The sequence below is a fragment of the Paramormyrops kingsleyae genome, chromosome 15 (genome assembly GCF_048594095.1).
Source record: "Paramormyrops kingsleyae isolate MSU_618 chromosome 15, PKINGS_0.4, whole genome shotgun sequence".
Taxonomy (NCBI): Eukaryota; Metazoa; Chordata; class Actinopteri; order Osteoglossiformes; family Mormyridae; genus Paramormyrops; species Paramormyrops kingsleyae.
This window is the reverse complement of record NC_132811.1, coordinates 13,908,592-13,929,512: the sequence shown is the minus strand read 5'-3', so window position 1 is coordinate 13,929,512 and position 20,921 is coordinate 13,908,592. Positions and strand designations below refer to the sequence as shown.

Sequence of the window (20,921 nt, the reverse complement as noted above, 5' to 3'; positions counted from 1 at the left end):
TTGTAAGTCTCTCTGCATATAAGATGCTATGCCAGTAGCAACAGAAGTAATCTTACAGTGCCGTTCCATCTGTTACCCAAAAGCTAAAAACACAAATGTCTGCATGATGCTGATATGATGATGATATTCCATCCCAAATCCTGGTTTTTAAATAAAAGTGAAACACTGTCCACCTTCACATCGCTAAATGTAAAAAGAGCACACCTTTGGTTCCAGCAAAGCAAAGGTAGGCTCGTGTTTGTCACTAGGACTCGATTATCATTCACCATTGTGATTGCAAATTACCAATGCTAGCTAGGAACATGTTTTGTATATCTTTTCATAGTTTTAATCCGGTGAAAACGCCACCGAATAATTACCCATGATGCTTCCCTCCACCCCCTCCTTGAACGGACATCTACTGACGCGTTTCATCTACTGAATGAGTTTCAGCAGGAGATGCTCTTGATGAATTCAGGTCGGCTCCTTGACCCACTTCGGCGCTCGCGATGCTAATTACATACGACGATGCTAATCGGGATGACGCTCCCTAAGTGTACCGGCTATATGTTCCTATGAGTATAATCAAGGCTGTTACGTTTAAAATGAAAGCACATAAAGAAGAAAAGCCCCACATGGGGGTTAGCTGTGCCGGCAAACAACGCTGGAGGGGCTGCTTTTATCAGTGAGATAAAAATGTGGAAAAGTAGAGAGCCGTGAATGTGAGTAATTGGCTGTGTGAAGTGCTTTGAATAGACTAAAACAGCCCTAGGAGACGTTTCCTTGATGAACAATGAAATACATCTCTGGATGCACCCAACGATGTAATGAAACAAGCCCATGTCTGTGTGTGACCCCTGAAAAGTACCAATGACGGCGGTCTTACGTAAAATTCCTGCTGAGAGTAAATGAGATCATTACATAGAGGGAACATAAGGTGGTGATCAAACTTCATAAATCCTGATATCTCATGAAAGAAAAATAGGAACAGATATGTTTTTAAAAACTTTATTAGCAAATATGTATCTCAACAGATCGACAAAAGCATGAGATTTGTCTGCAAGCCCTAAAATATACAGTAACATAATACATCTGTTCTAAAGCTGTTGTATAGGGCAGGGGGTTGAGAGGAGGTGCTTTTCACTGACCCCCTTGAGGAATCCATCTCGTCGTCTGGCTATGCCTTGTTTCCAGCACAGAAACAGGGCCGCAGACATTGTACAGTGCTTGGTGGGAGGACCATCACAGTTCCTCAGTGTACACAGTGACAGATAGGTTACAATCCACAATGTAACACTCACAATCTCTCAATCTCCATCGATGCTACTTAGTGTCAAATCCAGTATCCATATGTGACATAATGTGTTCTCTGAAATAACAGAATTGTACAAGTACTAGTATGGAGAGGAGATGTAAGAACAATTGATAGTTTAAATATTATATATTTGTAGAAGTGGAGGAAAACACTATAAAAAACGTTTAAAAACCCTTTGGCACATACATTAACAATACGGTATCATTTAAATAAGTAATGTTTATGTACATTTTTGGATTGGTACAACATATGAGTTAAATGGTAACATAAACTCATTTCAAGTCCTCCTTGACGTATCTTGTAAAGGCTAATACTCCAGCAACATTAAAGAAATATCGGTTGTTGCAGTTTTTGACAGTGGGACGATTCTTGGTCCAATTTACATGCAATCAACCAGATAATCGGCATTATCAACACATCAAGCTACTGTAATTTACTGCTTGGGTCCATATTTAGTGTTTTCCTCTGGCGGACTGCTTTCGAACATAAGAGCAGTTTGCCAGTGTTTTAAAGGGGACAGTGGTCATGTGATCATTTAAACTGATGACAGATAAGGCTTCCCTCCAAAAAGGCCCTGGGAGCGAGCGGAACTCGGCCAGCTCTGCTCTCATTTTACCAGCAAGATGGTGCCTGAAGGAAGCTGCTTGACAAGTATTTTCATCTCCGGACGACACAGAGCATATCCACCTTCAAGGACACATCTTTGTGTTACAGAGCTGTGCAAACTAGCGCACCTCTCTGCTCTAAGATCTGGAACATCCTGAATAGGACCAGAGACACGTAGGTCCGCAGAACCTTTGCAGGAAAGCCTAAAATATCTAAGCTAACGGACGTTAGCTTATCTTAGCTGAATTAACTTGGAATGATCAAATGGTGCATACTAAATACTTGCATTTTTCGATTGGAATTTCACCAAAAGCCCAAGTGCTAAATGAGCCACTAGGTTTTTGCAGAAAACGTACCGATATAAAGGGAGAAACGGGAAATGAGCAAAGTGGGGAGGAGAACTGTCATTATACCATACACCCCCCTCTCAAAAGTCAGTAGAGTGCAGCAGACACATTAATTAACAATTTAGAGGATAATGAATGTGAAAAGGACACAACAAAAGCCAGCCGTCAGAGTATGTAATACCCCATGCGGTTATTTTTAAGAAATATATATTTTGGAACACATCTGAAATTTGCCTCTATTTGGATGAAATTTAATTTAAGAGAGCATCCTAATTAATACACTTGCTAAAAAAGTCTTACATTGTATTTAAAACCATCTGTGAAAAAGTATTATACAAACACCTTTTGTTCCTAGAAAGGGGTTAGTTTCCTCCGCTTGAAGCATTTTATATTGCAAATTTAAGGTGATTTCATGTTTTTATGCAAGAAATAACATTTAGCTTACATTTAAACTGTATAAAGGACATGACACGTTTGAAAAAGTGGTTCTTGTTAGAAGCCAAGCCAGGAAACTGTGTATGAATCTTGTGGAGATTTAATGGTGAGGTTATTTCGTTTGAAAGTGGATACGCACACACACAATGCTCTCAGTTTAACTGTCACTGATAAAAAAATATTTAGTGTGACATTCAACACAAAAATAGCATTACCCCCGAGACTTCTCAATGTACACGTGTCCTTTCATTCTATTGGACAGAGGCCATTTTTTACCTGGCACCTGAGTCCATCTGGACATGCTGACCTATCCCAGAATCCAGTGCTTCTGCACTGTGGATGTATTGCAATGTCTACAGCAGAAACTACGATGAAGGTTAAGAGCGCAATGCCAGACATCCTTAATAATAAACTTCTATGGTCTTCCATGCAATAGCTCTGTTTCTCTCTTTCTGAATACATGTCCATATACTGTAAATATATCGAGTGTTACAACAAATTGGTTTATACCTAACAATAGCCAGAAGAATCACTAAAAGATCTACAGTCTGACAAAACGAGAAAAAAAAATTGGTAAAACCATAAAAAAATAAAGCAAAGCTGAACAAAAATGGAATTTTGGCACAATTGAAATAGCTTCAATGATTTTTGCAAAATCACATGTACGTGATGTGTAAAAGAAGTTAGCTAGCTGACAAGTTCACCATAGCGCCAAGTTTGTGATGTTGCATTAATATACAGATACACATCAAAGATCATCATGCACAAGTGAGCCTTGTGTCCATCTGGTACTGGCTTGATTGTACATAATATTGTGGGTGGACGCGAGAGCACCCAAGACCACATATAAACTTTGTACAGGGGGCCACAGATGCAAGGAGAGATCACCGACCGAAAGCTTGACTCTGCGAGGTTCCTTTATAAAAGATGGTCCTGGTGTTGTCTGGACTGCTGCCTCTCTCGGGGATGAGGATGACATTCCCTTTTCTCCTGAGGGTTGAGTCCTGGCTGGAAGCAATGGAAAGAGTCTCGGAGGTCCCCTCTGCCCCCTCCACTGGGGTCACGCGGATGGTGGTGACGGCCTGGTGGTGGAGATGCTGACTGCCATCCTTCGGGGACCCTGAGCTTTCCGAGCCTCTATTCAGGTTGTTGAACTCGTATGACTGCCTTGGGCTGACCCTCTCCTGTGAGTTCCACTTCCAAGAGCCGTCTCCATTAGGTGTCGGGCCCTGCACCACCGACCTGTTGTTTTCTGGGTGGGCCTCTACTCTCACAATATTTACCGGCTCCTGGTCTGTCAGTGTCTTGTAGCGTATGGATCCGGTGCAGCTGACCGTGCTGCCGCTGGAGCTCTTGGGACTTCCCTGGAGGAGACCTTGCTGCTTGGACAGGGCGATGACCTGCATGATCCTTGGCTGGCTGCAGGCCACACTCTTTTCAGCCATGCTAAGCCACTTGGAGCGTGTGGAACTATTCTTTGGGGACATGTTGTCACTCTCCTGAGTCTCCTCGGGGATGTGGACCAGCTGGGTGGAGCTGGGACGGGACGGCATGGACACCCTGGTGCCTCCTGCGATGCCGCTACTGGTGCTGGTTGCCAGTTTCATGTATTGGCTCGCAGGACCCTGGTGGTCTCCGTTGATGCCCACACCTGCCGGCTCAGAGTTGCACCTCATCTCCATGGACCCCTGTGGGGAGTGGCTGAGTTCCGTCTCTATCAACTGCAGGGATAAGTTGCAGGAGTCGTTCTTGCTCTTCCACTGCGAGAGCAGCTGTTTGGATTGGTTGGCGTCCATGGTGGCGTGCATGGTGGCGTTGCGTCGGGTAGGGTCCTCCAAGGCTGATGTGTGGACCCTAGGGAGGGTGTTGAAGGTCACCATGCTCTCTTTGCCCATAGGGACCCTCGGGGTGATGACCTCCACGTTGGCAGTGGCTCTCTTCAGGTTGGTGAGAGAGCTGGTGTTGCGCTGGTTGCGGCTGATGAGGCTCTCGGGCCGTGGAGGATTACCGTTGCTGTTCGAATTGCTCTTGATCGACAAATGGCGGACCGATTCTTGGCGCTGGTCCGTCGGGGGCTGCTGGACTTCACGAGGTTGCGTCGGCCGGCTCGAGAGCTCCTCGCCGGGCTGGAAGTTGCCGACAGCATAAAGCCCCTGGTGACCGTACAGAATAAACACTGGTTATTCACAGCGCTGCAATCTGGCCCCTGACAGCTTTGCGCCAATGTTGTCAACAGAACACTTTTAAGTTTATCGCCTGTGAAAGCTGTTGTGTCACAGCGGAAGAGAAAAAAAAACACCCATTCAAAACAGAAGGAACATTTATATACCCTGTGATGGCCCAGCACCTTATCCAGGGTCCTGCCCTGGTCTCTGTGTCCTGGGATAGGTTGCCGGCTAACCGTAAATTTGCACCCTATGAGTGGTTATGGATGATTTATTGAAGGATGGAAGGATATACAATTAGAAGACCACACATTCTACTTTGCTTTTATGTTCTGAGTGAAATGAGATTGTGAAAATTACTGGCCCGTGTCCTTGAGGTTGAGCTTTGTATTTTAAAAACCAAAAGGGCATTTGACATTTATTTGCAAGGCAGGAAAGGGCTGGACTCCTGTAACCCAAAACAGTCCTCCAGCTGTCCAGGAAGCGGAGTTCACATTCACAAAGAAATAATGCCTTTTTTCAGAACCAAGAAAAATTTGGAATTAACCACCATTTTTCAAATGGAACGGAAACTGCCCTGTTCTGGTGCAGGACTTGCTTCTTGGATTTTAATGATTGGCTATGATTTAAAAACATATAAATACCAAATCTGGTGTAATTGTTCAGTTTTGAAAGTTGAGCTCTCCCTAGCAGATCTGCATGCAAGCTAATGAATACATTTGCATTTACAATGACTTAACAGATGCTTTTATACCCAAAGCCACGTACATTTCAGAAGGCAGGGTCAGCCAGTCCTTGAAGCAGCTGAGGTTAAGAGAGGCAGGTAAGAGCATGTGCTGATACAGCACTCAACAAACCACCTCAGGCATGAGAACCTGAGGGCAGCTCAGCACTGCACTAGTTCAAAATGGAGTTTTTTTTCCGGTGGCTGGAGTTCCAATCCTGACACCAACCCCCAAATTTTCCCTGTAAGTGGGAGAACCTCCTTGCAGGGCTGGAGTAACGTCATACCCAGGACAAAACAATTGCAGGTGAAGGGCCTTACGCAAGGGCCCAGCAGAGTAGGACCGCTTCTGGCACTCACGGGATTTGAACCAGCAACTTTCCTATTAGTGGCACAGATCCCAAGCCTCAGAGCCACCACTCTGAGGTTAAGGACCTTGCATAAGGACCTAACAGTGAAATCACTCTGCCAGCTATTGGATTTGCTTTTGCTCCTCCGCACTCATTGATCCCATCTCCAGTCCCTCAGTCGTTCCTCCCATCTTTGTCTCACGTGGTTCTGTTTGCCGTCACCATTTTTGCCGCAGACAGTCTCATAGCCCCTCCATACACCTATAGGTTTAACCGAAGCTGTTTTTGGTTTCCTCACATTTCCCTGTTAGCTTTGAATTAGCGCCCTTTGGGTCACTGGTCGGTATCATTAACTGCCCAGCTAAGCATGCTAAGTTTTAGCACGGAAGGAAGCCATTCATTTATACGAAGAAGACCTACCAGGTAGACGGCCATTCCCCCTCCGATGAGGAAGCCGAGGTAGACGTCAACGGCGTGGTTCTTGTACTGAGTGATCCGTGTCAGTCCGCATATGATGGCGGACATGACGAAAGAGAAGACCAGCGCTGGTTTCAGGAGCCTCGAGGAGTCAGTCAGTGTCGCATTAAAATACATCTGGAGCGCAAAGGACAGAAGTCATTCTGATAATGTATATTGCAATTTTTTTTTTTTTTTATAATTTAGTGATTAATTGTCATTGTCGACACACCACAACAAAATATGTTCTCTGCATTTAACCCATATATGACATAGCAGGGGGCAGCTAATTCAGCGCCCAGGGAGCAAAGCTTGGGGGCGGTACCTTGCTCAGGGTACCTCAGTGGTGCCTTGCTGGTCAGGGATTCAAACCTGCAACCTTTCAACTACGAGTGCACTTCTCTAAACATTAAGTCACCACTGCCCACTATATACATGTTATATATATATATATATATATATATATATATATATATATATATATATATATATATATATATATATATATATATATATATATATATAAACACACACACATTGTATACATATATGATTAATAATGAAGCTATTGGTTGTTTAAATAAGGAAGTTTATGGAATTTTATTTACTCATTGACGGATTCATTGAAATTTGATTGTCTAATTGTTTAATTTTAATGTACAGCTGTGGAAATAATTAAGAAACCAACATACGATTTTTTTGTTCCACTCATTTCTCAGTCTATGGATGTGTGTCTGTGAATAATACACTTTTTTTTTTTTTTGCAAACTGCATCCTGGTTCTTCTCTGTTTCTCATTAATGAAGGGCTTCTTCCTCGCTTTATGGGACTTCAGTCCTGCTTCTAGGAGCCTGATACACACTGTCCTATCACTTCACACCTGCACTTAATGCTTCCTGCTCCTTTTGGTCACTAGATATCCTCCAATTCACGAGAAACTGTCGGATAAGTTAACCGTCATCTCTGGCATTAGTAAGTCACTTCCGCCCTCTACCTGGCTGGGTTCTGGTCGTTCCCAGTGTTTCCAGCTTCACTTTGTTCTTATGTGCTGCTGTGAAAATTTGGACCAGGAAGCAACCTGCTGCACAGCGTAGCCTTCTGCCAGCAGAACCACAATTAAACCAGGATATAGAAATGCAGATTTGCTTAATAATATAGAGTGGTCTCTTAATTTGTTCCATGGCTGTATGTATATGTCTTTAGATTTACTGTAATCAAGCAATATTGAGCATTATACTGTTGTTTTTTTGTATGACATGGCTGTAACTTTCATCCATTCTATTGCACACACTACGCTGTAATGTTGCTGTGATTTTTCCAAGTCTGCCCATGTGCTTTTTTCTAAATTACACAACTCTGACAGATGAATGCCTACAGTAGCACTTCTGCGAGGTTTTATTCTAGCAGATTGCAGCTTTCGGGACCTACACCGAATGTTTCAATGTGGCAAACGGGGGGCTTTGGTCACTCACCGAAACATACACAGCGGCGAAGGCTGCCAGTGTGGCATGCTGGGATGGGAAGGATTTCCTGAGATGGAAATGGGGAGAAAAATTACAGTGAGAATGTCGCTCACGGGAGAGCAACTTGCGGGATTCTCTTCCCTCCCCCCACGAACCCTGGAAAATTGATCACGGCAAGGAGGGGTTCGAATCACAACAATGTGCACGCACGCCAGACTGCGTTTAACTGCGATTGGAGCGGGGCACTGTGTGTGCACTCTGCCATAAACATCCATTTTTGAGGCCCCCTCGGGCCCAGATTTGTGTGTGGCCGCACGCGTGTGACATTTGGTATTTCCCTTCCGCGTTAAACCAGCATTCCCGGTGATTTATCGTCGTCATTTACTTTAGCGGTGACAGAGAAGGCAATTACCCATTCAGCACACAGACAGCTCCTAATCAGAGAGCTTACCCATAAACAGGCCGGATTTTTCGCTCGATTTCATAAGGCGCAATTAAAAAATGCTCCTTCAATCAAGAATAAGAAAAATAACATTTCATAAGATTTATATTTTTATGTATTCCAGTGTATCTTCTCAACTTTCTAATATTTCAATATAAATTTAATATATTATATATAAATGACTACCTGTCCAACATACTTCTAGGTAGTCATACAGAGGAATGCCTTAAATGTGTAAATATATAAAATTTACAAGAATCTCAGAAATCTTCACTTAAGTAATCTTGCGGTTGAGGTTATGGTCACACTGAGCTGTGAAATGCTCTGCTTGTTTGTGGTTAGCGTCTTCGCTTCTGCATTTAATTTAATGCCCCATTTCAACTCTATCTGTTCACCAGACATGGAAAGTCATTCAATTAATTTATGATTGTTTCAATAAGAGGGAAGGAAGAATGGAAGGTAATCAGTGGAAGAAAAACGTTCAGAGTATCATAGTATCCGTCACCTGGTCCCTTCTGTTCACCCGAAAATATGTCATCTTTGGATTTTTAATTTCATGATAACATACATGAATAATGCATGTTCGGCATGAAACACTTTCATTTATCAGCAAAAATCCATCTGTAAACCAATCTGTTTATTCATTCATCCATCTTCTGTAGCCACTGGTGCTGTTCAGGGCCGCAAGGAGTCCGGAGTCTATGGGCGCAAGATAGGGAACAACCCAGGATGGGATGCCAACCCATTACAGTGCACATTTACATGCACAGCATTTACATGCACAGCATTTACATGCACAGCTACGGACAATTTGGTAACTCCAATAACCTCAGCATGTTTTTGGACTGTGGGGGAAAACTGGAGTTCCCAGAGGAAAACCCACAACAACATGGGGAGATACGTGCAACACACAGAGCCATGACAGAGACTCGAACCCTGGTCCTAGAGGTGTGAGAGAACGGTGCTAACCACTGCCCTGCCCTGTCCGTCCATCCATCCATCCATCCATAACCAGACCATCAGGGGACTTGTACTCACACATGCAATGTAGTTTAGAGACACCACATTAGTAAATTGCATGTACTTTCTATCCTTATACAAATAAAATATATAGCTCAGGATGCATTACATGAAACTGTTACACAGTAACTACACACAATCTATTTTTATAATCTGAAATAGTCAACAAAGCTGTTCTATTGTCTCACGTTTTCAGGATAAACCCCATAATAGAGCATCTGCAGACCTGGCAAATAAAACATGCCTTGTCTCGTGACGTAAGTAGGTGCTCTGCTCTAAAAACGCATAGAGTTATTTTCGGTGATTCTCCTGTGAGACATGAACGTGTTGCCCCCAGCTCTAACAGAACTGCGCTCCAGCTAGAGAAGGCAGATCGCCACCCACCAGGCAGATATAATGAGGCAGTGTAATTCATCCATAAAGCCATTTCGCCCTTCTGCGATCTCAGCCCTGACTGTCTGCCCTGTCAAATTTCCCAGTGCTCATATTTAACAGCAGTAATATAAAAGGATACATTTTATCCCACACTACATATTGCTATTATAAATTCTTCTGTACAGATATGCATAACATGAGAGAAACATGCAAACTGGACACGCAGTCCCCCGCCGTCCATGATGATAAATTTAGCTGAAAATATGGGACAAATTGTGTCCCATATTGGTTTAAAATGGGACACAGCATTTTATGTTTCAATACAGGATGATTCCATATTATACGGCACAGGTGGCAAAGCAGAAGGCAGGATTCAAACCTCACCTTGGGGGTATGATACAATGGTTTCATCCACTGAGTTACTGTGCTGTACTGTACACCCATTGAGTACCATTACATTTAATAACTAAATATAACACATTCCAAGGCTTATATGGATCTACAAGGATTTCATGTCATTGCTAGCTAAATTAGCAAATAGCATAGCACGTGATTTAATGGTGAAGTAGTTCAAGGACTGCAGACAGACATATGAGGGGTTCTGCATGGACAGGTTCCGGAAATGACCATCGGGTCACAGCTTCTACGTGATTCTGAACAGCTCCATCCCTCACTTCGGGTCTGTAAGTTACCTGCCGGCGTTAATGACGGATGGGTCAGTCCCGGAGCAGATGTCCTGCAGGATGAAGGAGTTCTCCTCGCAGGATGTGCTCAGCGTGGTGTAGTTGGGCTTGCAGACAGTCAGGAAGTAAGGCGCATGGTAGCCGGTGGACAGCTGGATGGTGTCGGTGACAAGGGCGGTGGCGCAGAGGCCGAACACGTGAACGCCTGGTGAGGAGAGAAGTGCGAACGGAATTTCTAAGAGAGGTAAGCCAACAGTATGTCTTAAGAGTAAATGCTAGGAGCTGTAAGACATCACCCGTGTGATAGTGCTAAAAGGGCACATAGGCAGACACCTAGTGTGTCACCTTCCGGGGGGGTGACTTAGCAAGCCAATTTGTCTCGAATGGGAGGTGCCAGCACTGAAGCCTGCCCAGGGCCTCACAAGGGTTTCGACCAGTACTACTAGGAGTGGATCCAGCAAGCAGGAAGCTCATGGGAATTTTACTTGCATAAAAATGTTCTGAGGGCGGATGGAAAAAAAGATTGATTCAGAGAGATGGCCAACCAGATTGCAGAGGAGGTGGGTCTATGCAACCAGAGGAGGCGGGACCAGCCAATCAGATGTCTTGGTCCCGCCTCCATTAGTTGCTTGTACCCCTCTACAATTTGATTGGTTATCTCACCGAACCAATTGTTTTTCACTCTGCCCTCAGAACATTTTTGTGTAAGTAAAACCCCCACGAGCAAGCAGGAACTTGAGTAACCTTGAAGCTGCATAAAAGTGCATGAAATTTAAATAATTCTCCCTGAATAAATATGAAATTGAACATGTGCGCTTGACATCTTGTATACATACTGTTTATATAATGTCTTATTTGATGTGCATGAATCATTCTGAAATCTTACATTTTTGTTGTCTTATGTGTGTAAAGTGACAGAAAAGTCTATTTTTCACGCATGAGTGGGGTGGGAATTTGAATAGTATATTAAAGTCCATTGTTGTCCGTAATAGACCAAGAACAGCCTGTGAAAACAGACAAAAACAGACACTCACCCACAAACCTGACAGCTCGGCGAATGTACGAGTTAAAGTTGCAGCCTGCGGCATTGATGTTCAGCTCCGTTCCGGCGACGTACCCCCTTTTTATCAAGCAGCAGTAGAGAATTCCTTCCCCAATCATTATCTGTGGGCAGGATGAATCATTTTGTACAATCAGTTTTCGGTCTAAGAATATTTACTTTAAGAGCCGCAGAGCTAAAATAACACAACACTTTTCTTCCATGCCATTGTCAAATTACACAACCTCCTCTCTGGCTTCCAGTACTATTACTGTACCTTCACTTTCAGCTATGCTGTGGCCCCTTTTCCAACATGGCACTGCATTTATCGGTCCATACTGAACACGAGAATGTTGGGCCTGCACAGTACTGTACATCCTCCAGCAGTAAAACTCCTAATATGAGCAAAAGAATTGCACATGTTTGACGCATCTGTTTGTCATGGTAAACTTGTTTTCCAGCTTTTCTGCACAGCTGAGAGTGATATCTAAATGTGCAGCCCAGCTGTCACCACTTTGAGAATGAAATACAACTGGTTATTTTCTGAGTTTGAGCCCTTTCTGATCGGGCATTCTCACCTGGAAGTCTCACTCTGTAAGCTTGTGGGTCCTGGGACTCAAGCCTTCTGGGTAGAATACAGAGCTGAACCACCTCTAATTGATAGCTGAGTTTAGATACATGTTGGTTTATGTATTTAGGAAAATGATTTAGACAATATTTTTTGCTTTTACAAAGGCATTTATGGTATAGAACATCCATGTCTCACTAGCATTTGTACTCTATAAGCTGAACACATTTTCAAATCAATTCCCTGACCCACCTGCAGACAATGTTATACACCAGGCAGTGACCTCATTTTGCAGTTAGAAAGGGCGCAGAGCCAAACACATCTGCAGCTTTTCCATTTCTGTGATGTTTTCATACTAACATGACACAGGAAACGGAAGAACAAACATACAAACGATTCCCCATATTTGTGCACGAGCAGGATGTGGGTACTGTGTGCTGTAGAGGCGTCCGCTGCTTCATCAGCGAGGCCTCCCAGTCTGGGAGCTTGTTGGTATGACTCTTCACTCAAGTGCCTGTACAGTACAGCCCTAATAAAACATGGGCATGTGATTTAGTTGGCGCCCCTTAAGGCTGCGTAAAAAATGTGGGAAATTGGTGCACGACCAATCAAACTGTTTGAAATACAATTACGAGCTTATTTGTTTAAATACAGGTTCAGTTGAAAGTCATTGATATTGGTCTTTAAAATAAAAAGGACAATGTAGTCATGGTAGTGACTATACAAAAAAATCCTGTGTTTGTGTCGTGATTATCGGGATCCACGAGTTATGACTCTATCCCTGTGATCAAAAGGGTGCCGATTCAGTTCCCGTAGTTGCCGGAGTGATTGTTTGGTCCTTGAACAAGGCCTTTAACCCCAATTGCACCAGCTTTCTCGGTGGTATTTTGCTTTGGATAAAAATGTCGCAGAAATGTAACTGGCGCTTGGTGGATAGCATTAATATGATATACTGTAGCCATTGTTATAAACTCCAAACTCTAACCTCATTATCCAGGTCGTTGTGATCTTAGCTGATAGCCTTGCTGAAATATAGATTTCAAGATTATGATACAGTAGTTGACCAGCTTAAGGTATGTTTTCACATTATGGTTTGGCTGGTCATACCAGCTTATGATGGTCATTCTAGCTAGTTTAGCTAGTCATACCAGGATGAACAGCTTGATAGGCTGGCCACATCAGCATGACCAACTGGTGACCCACCCACCTAAACCATCAAAGAACAGCAAAAGCTGGGACATGCCCATCTAAGGCCATCTTAGACCAGCTAAAACCAGCTTAAACTAGCTACAAGCATAAAGTAATTTTTTTTTAGTAGGGAGCAGCCTGATATGTTTGTTCAGGCTGTTAGACCATTGATTTAAATGCCACTAGGCCTTTCATTCCAAAAATGCATGCCGAGCGACGGGTGATGACCGACCGTGGCGGTGGGTCCGGCGAAGGCCAGGCTGAGCAGCATGAGGAAGGGGACCATTTCCCGGGTGGGCTCCACGTAGGGCAGGCTCAGGCTCCGGTCGTAGCAGGTGTACCCCGAGAGCACGGGTTTGAACATGTCCGTCAGCTCCAGGAAGTACAGACTGACCACAGACGAGGCCAAGATGGGGAGCTGTCAGCGAGAAGAGGAGCCACACATCAAGCATCGGGATCATCTTCAGCTTCTACGTCTACGGCTGACTTTGCTTATACTTGCCACAGATATACATCCATGTTGTGCTTTGGTGGAAACAGGTTTATCATCCCCATGTGTTTGTCTCATTTGTTTTTATTCATTCATTCATTCATTACCATACAATTCGATCCCACTTGTCTTATACAAAGCCATGGGCACAAGGCAGGGAATAACGCAGGATGGGGCGCTAACCCATTATAGGGCACACTCACCATTCACACATATGGACAATTTGGCAACATTTTATTATATACAAGCATATCAGTAGTAATAACAATGGAGTGGAAACCAAAATAAAAACAACACACAAGATCCTCATAGACCAATATTTAAGCAGGAGTTGTGCGTTCATTTAGGGTAACTATATCCAATGTTTATTAGGCAGAACATTTTCACTCGTTATTTTTCAGACTAATTAATTAGAAGAGATGACATATGCATCTGTTTGTGGTAAATGAATCTGTTTGTGGCAACTAGAAAAAAAGTTATATTTGTATCCAGGGTGGAAGACTAAGACCCAAAAATCAAACCAAGCGAACCATTCATGATTGCTCATCTCCAAACAGTGGAATGAATGCCATGACATATTTAACAATCTCCTCTCCAAGGCCTCAGTCTATTGGCAGGCATCACCATGCAGTCAATCTAATATGTCTGGCTGATCTACACAAAGACAAGCTGGCTGAGTGAAAGTTGCGTTACTGCAGTCCTACTACAGAATTTAAGTTGTGGCCTAGACTTGAAGTCATGTTTCTGACTTGGATCTCATCTTCAATCCTAATGCATGGACAGGCAAAATGAATACAGACGCTCCTCTACTTACGAACTGTCAACTTATGAACTTTCCGACATACTGTACGAACGAAGAGGACTGTAAGTCCAAATTGTGTTCATTGGACTCCCGTTTCCTGTCCGCAACATCAATTTTTTTTCTGTGCGTCAATTCCGGGTAGTATGACTTCTGCCTGCTACTCCCGCTGCACAGCAGCGTAGCGTGCGTACTCCCACCATCTTCGTTCTTAGTACAGGTACTTGCGTATACCCTTAATATGATGTTGAACATTTCAAGTTACGAACGGCGCTCGGAATATATCTCATTCGTACGTAGAGGAGAGTCTGTATTTTACTAAATTGATCAAAAAACCAAGTAACATGCCAAAAAAATCCAGCATTTTTGTCTATAAGGTTATACTCATAGAAGCTAGTTAACTTGTTAAATTCATACAAACAAACAGCCTGGTGCGACAATTGATTCTTTAAATAATTTTGAGACGATGCCAATTTTTTGCCCCTATCAGTACAGCAGCTTGTTTTCCCTGGCTCCAATTTAAAGTGTAAAAAAATGTTTGACATTTAGCAGATATATTGGCTGTATGAATATATGTCAGTTTAGGAGGTGTTATAAAATAATCTGATTTCCACAGGCCAAAGCAAAAAGCCTGGAATCTGTAATACATTTGATATAAAAAGCTGCCATTTATGCTCTAAACTACAGAATATAGGCTTCAAATCCTGTAATAAAGAGTTGATGGCTCAGACTTACAACCTTGTACTAAATAAGTGGCTATGGAAGTAAGATGGATAGATCAGTGGGTGGATGGATGGACGAATGGATGGATGGTGACTCAAATTCACAACACAGTACTAGATAAGTGGTTATGGAAGATTAAAAGTGACTCAGATTCACAGCCTGTACTGGATAGGTGGTTATGGAAGACTGACTGATGCATGGTGATTTGCCCTGTGTGCTGTAGAGACATCTGCTGCTTCATCAGCGAGGCCTTCCAGTCTGGGAGTCTGGGAGCTTGTTGGTATGACTCTTCACTCAAGTGCCTGTACAGTACAGCCCCCCGGTGGCCACAAAGAGACACTATGGAGGTGAGGGGAACCCAAAGTGAATTTTTGAGTGAGACCCCAGTAACAACAAACCCACCCCTAGGTACTGGATGGCTTGTTGTGGAAGATGGATGGATGGATGGATGGATGGATTGTGACTCAGACTTGGTAATGGATAACACGATACAGGATAAGTGTTTATGGAAGATGGTAACTCAGATTCCCAACCCTTGTCTAGGGCTGATAAGGAACCAGCTTGTCCAGTGGTACTGTAAATAGGACATGATGTCATACTAGGACACATGGTGACTGGAGACCTTAAGTTTTTTTTTATTATTACACAAATGACTTACACAGCCAATTCCCTACCACTGTGCAGCGGATCCCAAGCACATTGTAACCAAATGTCATTATGCTCCGAGGGAGAGTCAGTCCTCTGTTGGAGTCTCTCAGATTCTCAGCATGCTTGTTATACAGGAGTAAAGTGCCATCTGACTGAAAATACAAAAGGGCAGAAGGTTTTAAAATATCTAAATGCAAATCAGCCCTTAGCGAAAGCTGTCCTCTGGAAGCTTATGAATGGCTCTTGCTACCGGGACTGCTGAGCTATGTTTATTGAAGTTGCAGCTATGAACTGACTCCAGCTCTGTTTGATTTAGTGGGGGATTTAAATACAGATGCATTCATATTACAATAAATGTGTAACATTTCAAAATAATTTGAATGCCTAGACAGTGAAAAGTATTTAAAACATTTTTTGGAACGAACTAACTTAATTTATGTATTGAAGACTAATGCAATTAATATATTTTAATTCAGGAAAAAAAGCATACAAACAAAAACATTTCATATTTATAACTCACAATCAATCCGTGTTCTACATTCCATTAACATGGAAAACTAAATTAATTTCTCAAAAAAGGATTAATCACCCACACTTACACACAGACATAATTTATTTATATACTCGCTTTAAATCTATCATATGGCTTTATAACATGCTAAAGCAATTTCACACATACCAATAATAACCCCAATAACATCCTAAAAAATTTATAGGACAGGCTTTTCCAGTTGGAGTCCCTTGCGGTGAAATGCGATAGAAGTGGTGACACATTACGGTACATTTGGGTCAGACTCTTCCCTGCTCCTCTGAGAAACCCACAGAGAATTTTATAAGAGATTACAAGACCCCATTCCATGCACTGCAGTGGAAAAGCCAGTGTTAGTTAAGAAAAATCCTCAGATAAAACTCCACTTTCCGCAAGGTGCCACAATGTACTTTGAAATACTGGACGCATTTCCTTAAGTCCCAAGAAAACATCATTGCCATGGTTGGAAATTAATCGCATAATTTGTCTTGAGTTAACAACATGCTTCAAAACAACCCAACACTGTACAGTGAAGGGCATACACATGGCAGACCTGCCAGTGGAAAATTAACACTGAGGGAGTTTGGACATGTTCTGGTGTCAGATTAACACTTGGGAGTGTGACCATAAGACTGAATGCATGTTACATTATGCTACAGTATGCTGTTAATGTGCCAGATCTGATTAACCTTTTGCCTGCAACAAGTATTATTGGTCTATTTTCCACAATAGCTTGTGTATCTACAGGGAGGCAGCAAGCCGGGAGCCTGAAGCGGAGGGCACAGGGGGACGCCCTAGACAAAATGCCAGTCTATCACAAAACACACAGCCACACACACTGACACACTATGGACAATTCAGAGATACCTGTTCACCTAATTGCATGTTTTCGGAAGAAACCAGAGCACCCAGAAGAATCACTTACAAGAATAATATACATACTCCACTCATATACAGGTGGGAATCAAACCAAGAGCCCCGAGGGTAGAGTGTCTACCACTGAGCCAGCAAGCTGCCCACAAGTATTATAAATAAGGAATATCTTTTGACTATAAGATGAATCAAGCACGGAATATCTATTTGTGTATTGCTCTGTGGGTTGGTGTGCTGTGTTTGTGATTGGTAGGCTGGCTGGTCAAGGCCTGAGTTCAGCAGAGTGATTTCACTGTAGGACCCTTGAGCGAGACCCTGAACCCCAGTTTCTTCAAAGACTGGCCCTGCTTTCTCAATCGTACATCACTTTGGATAAAACTGTCTGCTGAATAGATAGATGTACTGATTGCATTGTGGGGTGGCACAGTGGTTCGCACTGTTTCCTCACACCTCTGGGACTGGGCTTTGAGTTTCCGCCTGTGGCTCCGTGTCTGTGGAGTTTGCATATCCCTGTGTCAACATGGGGTTTCCTGGTTTCCCCCCACAGTTTGAAAACATGCTGAGGCTAATTAGAGTTACTAAATTGCAGATAGATGTGAGTGTGTTCTGTGATGGGCTGGTGTCCTGTTGTTCCCTGTCTTGCACCCATAGGCTCTAGACTCCCCGCGACCCTGAAGCGGTTACAGAAAATGGATGGATGGATGGATGATTGCATTTTATATCAATATACCAAACTGCTTCAACAAAAGTTTGCCCTGGTAATAATTCTTTAGTAAACCAGCACGATAATCTTTGCGAAATCCACTCTGCAGGGTTATGTGGAAGGTATGGTTTTACCAATATGGCTTCTGGCTGGCCAGACTAAGGCCCAGGCCTTTGCAGTACTGCCAGAAAGCCTGTCCAAAGCAAGAGAGACTGATCAACAGCTGGGCCAACTGTAAGCACTGCTGCCTTCCAAACCATGACTGCTGTGTCCTTGAGCAAGGCTTTTTAAACAACACTTTTCAGTAAAAGTGCTCTTCATTGGTGGGTAGTGCTGTGATTTTACATGTCAGGAGTGTGATTCCCCCCCCCCCAGCCCTGTAAGTTCTTCTGATACACATCCTCAAGACACTCTAGTTTCCTCCCAAAGTTTGAAGACAGGTAGTTGGGTGCATTAGTGTCTCTAAATTTCTGATAATGTGAGCGAGTATGTCTGTGTTCCCAAATTCTGGTACTGGACGGCCAGTTTACAGCACAATTTGCAGATTCCCCCGCTCAGACACACTTTATTCCGCTCACCAGCTAATTGCCAAGTTTAGAAGGTTTGTTTGACCAGGAAGATCTGCAAGCTGTGTCGCAGACGGGCCTCCAGGACCAGAACTGGGAAACCTGATGTACGTGCATGTGATGGACCATCATCCCCTCCAGGGTGTAGTGCTGTCTTGTGCCCTATGCTGCATGGGATACGATTCAGGCTCGTTGCCACCCTGTACTAGATATGCCATTATGGAGAATCTACGGATAGATAATCTTAATCACTCAATGTTGACTGAGAACCAGTGAATCATTAGATGGCAACAAAGCTGGGTCAAATGACTGAATTAAGCTGACTAATGTATGGGAATTTGCCATCTTTTGCTTCTGCACTAGGGACCACAGTTAAAGTTCATACCCATTTAAAGGTCTACTTCTCATTATCTGTATGTATTATCAAGTTCCCTGTAAAAACAAAACAAGTAAATAAACCTGAGAAACTTCAGACATGGCATATTGGTTTAGATGTGTGACTGTGATTTTTGTGGTTAGACATCTTGACTTTATGTGGTCGGACTAAATTATTTAAAGAATGGTTCACATACCAACTTACCACCACGCTGGAGAATTAGCCTGAATCTCACCCTTTAAAAAGCTGGCAAACTGGGGCTGAAAGCTCACTCAAGCTGAAAGACTGTGTCTAACGTGCACAGTAACATACAGTGAAAATCAGCTTTCATCCTGTTGTTCTGAAGCTGATGATTTTTTTGACAGCTGCCATTATAATGCCAAATTATAACAAATTAAACTTTGGTGTCCAAGACGACCCAGTTCTGCTTCTTGCGATTATCAATATAGATTAAGTATAGCTGCTATATAAATGAAAACTAAAATCCAAACAATGAATTATATCTCACACAGAATGTAACTTAATCGTTATCATAACATACAATATGGGTTGCTGAAAGAGACGGTTTCAGCATGAAATCAGGTTACTCCTGTGTTATATTGTTATTCTGTGTGGTTCTGTGTAATCACTCACTCCAGGTATATTTAATGTATCCATGCAATTCGGTAATTCTGCTTTATCCTCTAAAGCTTTCAACCACGGATGATAATCATACAAACCTAGACACAAAAAATCCCATTTTACCCATGACAACGCTGTAGCCTTTGAGTGAAACGCATAATATAGAATGATAAATACTATCATTTATTTCAACAGCACTAACTTACCAAGCTTCAGTTAAAAGGATTACGTACAATAGTTAAAATTTAAAAAGAACGGTTTATTATTAATCACATCTTAAAATATTTGGGAATTGTAGCATTGGATTTAACCGACAGTACTTCTTAAAACAGTAGTCATTAAGGCATTTTAGACGATTTTTAAAGTATTTCCTGTATAATGCAATATATTTTACGATTATTCCACAATAGTAAACATATAGTGACAAATATTCAGCTCCGGTCCAGAAAATTATATTCAATGAATAGTATTTTTTTAAAAAAAGCACATGCAGACTTACCTCAACGAAATAGAAGCAGGGCAGCAAGGTGACGCTATCTTTAGTCAACTTTCCTTTCCGTCTGTCTTTTGCAGACATGGTGGGTGTTTCTGGACTCTTTCAGGGTAAGAAGGAGAAGCGGTGCGCCACTTTCGCCTAAAAATATCGTGCGACTGACTCTGCCCCAGGCTGCATCGCCAAGTGCGGCTGAGGATGAGCTCTTTATCCGCAAAAAAAAAAAACAAAACAAGATCGCCCGATCACCCCCTTAACGGCATCAAAAGCATCCAGGACCATTCATCCTTCTGCATGCGCTGACTATGCTAGCTGCACACTTTACGGATCCTCAAAGGGTTGTGCGAGAGGACACATTCAAACGTGCGATATTAGGCTAGATGACGTCAGGAATTGGCACACTATAAAGCACGAACATCTGTATCATCGGTACCGCTGAAGGATGCGTTTGGCACACACAGACGCAATCGGGAGAGATTATTTTGTTTTATGGGAATCTGAGATCTAACTGATTTTAATTAAACAGGGTGTGATTTTTGGTGGCTAAGTGGTGATTCGAGCATATCACAAACACCAATCGTCCTGCGATTTTCATGCCCCACATTGCCTAGAGTTTAATACTGGTGTGAAGAACAAAAGGAAAAAAAATCCGATCGATGACATATCCGTAGCCGCAAACACCTTATTAACAGAGGGGAAAGGAGTATAGGTAGACTAATTACAGTTAACAGGAAAGTCACAAGTGCAAAACAACAGCTCAGTACAACAGCTCAGTACAACATTGGTTTCTCAGAATACACATCTACCCTAGAAGTGGTCATTGCGATACAAGTGTGTGAGAGCCTAATGAGGTGGTCTCTGAGTGTATATTACTGTCACTTGTTGCTAATTCGTAATGAAAGGTAAGCTTTGAAACAGGCTACATCATACATCTAGATAAGAGAAT

General features: G+C 42.7%; 1 protein-coding gene across 4 annotated transcripts; it reads right to left on the bottom strand.

Moving 5' to 3' along the window:
- Window positions 1-973: 973 nt before the first annotated feature.
- On the bottom strand, window positions 974-20,322 carry plppr4b (phospholipid phosphatase related 4b). Of its 4 annotated transcripts, XM_023804471.2 has the most exons (7): window positions 19,982-20,322; window positions 13,387-13,572; window positions 11,394-11,523; window positions 10,369-10,564; window positions 7,849-7,906; window positions 6,342-6,515; window positions 974-4,835 (listed from the first exon to the last, which is right to left on the bottom strand). In XM_023804471.2, the coding sequence occupies exons 1-7, from the start codon at window positions 20,057-20,059 to the stop codon at window positions 3,567-3,569; spliced, it is 2,091 nt and encodes a 696-aa protein (XP_023660239.2). In that variant the 5' UTR covers window positions 20,060-20,322; the 3' UTR covers window positions 974-3,566. The 4 variants fall into 4 exon arrangements, with proteins under 4 accessions (XP_023660239.2, XP_023660240.2, XP_023660241.2 ...); XM_023804472.2 differs by lacking the exon at window positions 19,982-20,322 and having other exon boundaries at window positions 11,676-13,506; XM_023804473.2 differs by lacking the exon at window positions 19,982-20,322 and having other exon boundaries at window positions 11,394-11,793; window positions 13,387-13,500.
- Window positions 20,323-20,921: the final 599 nt, after the last annotated feature.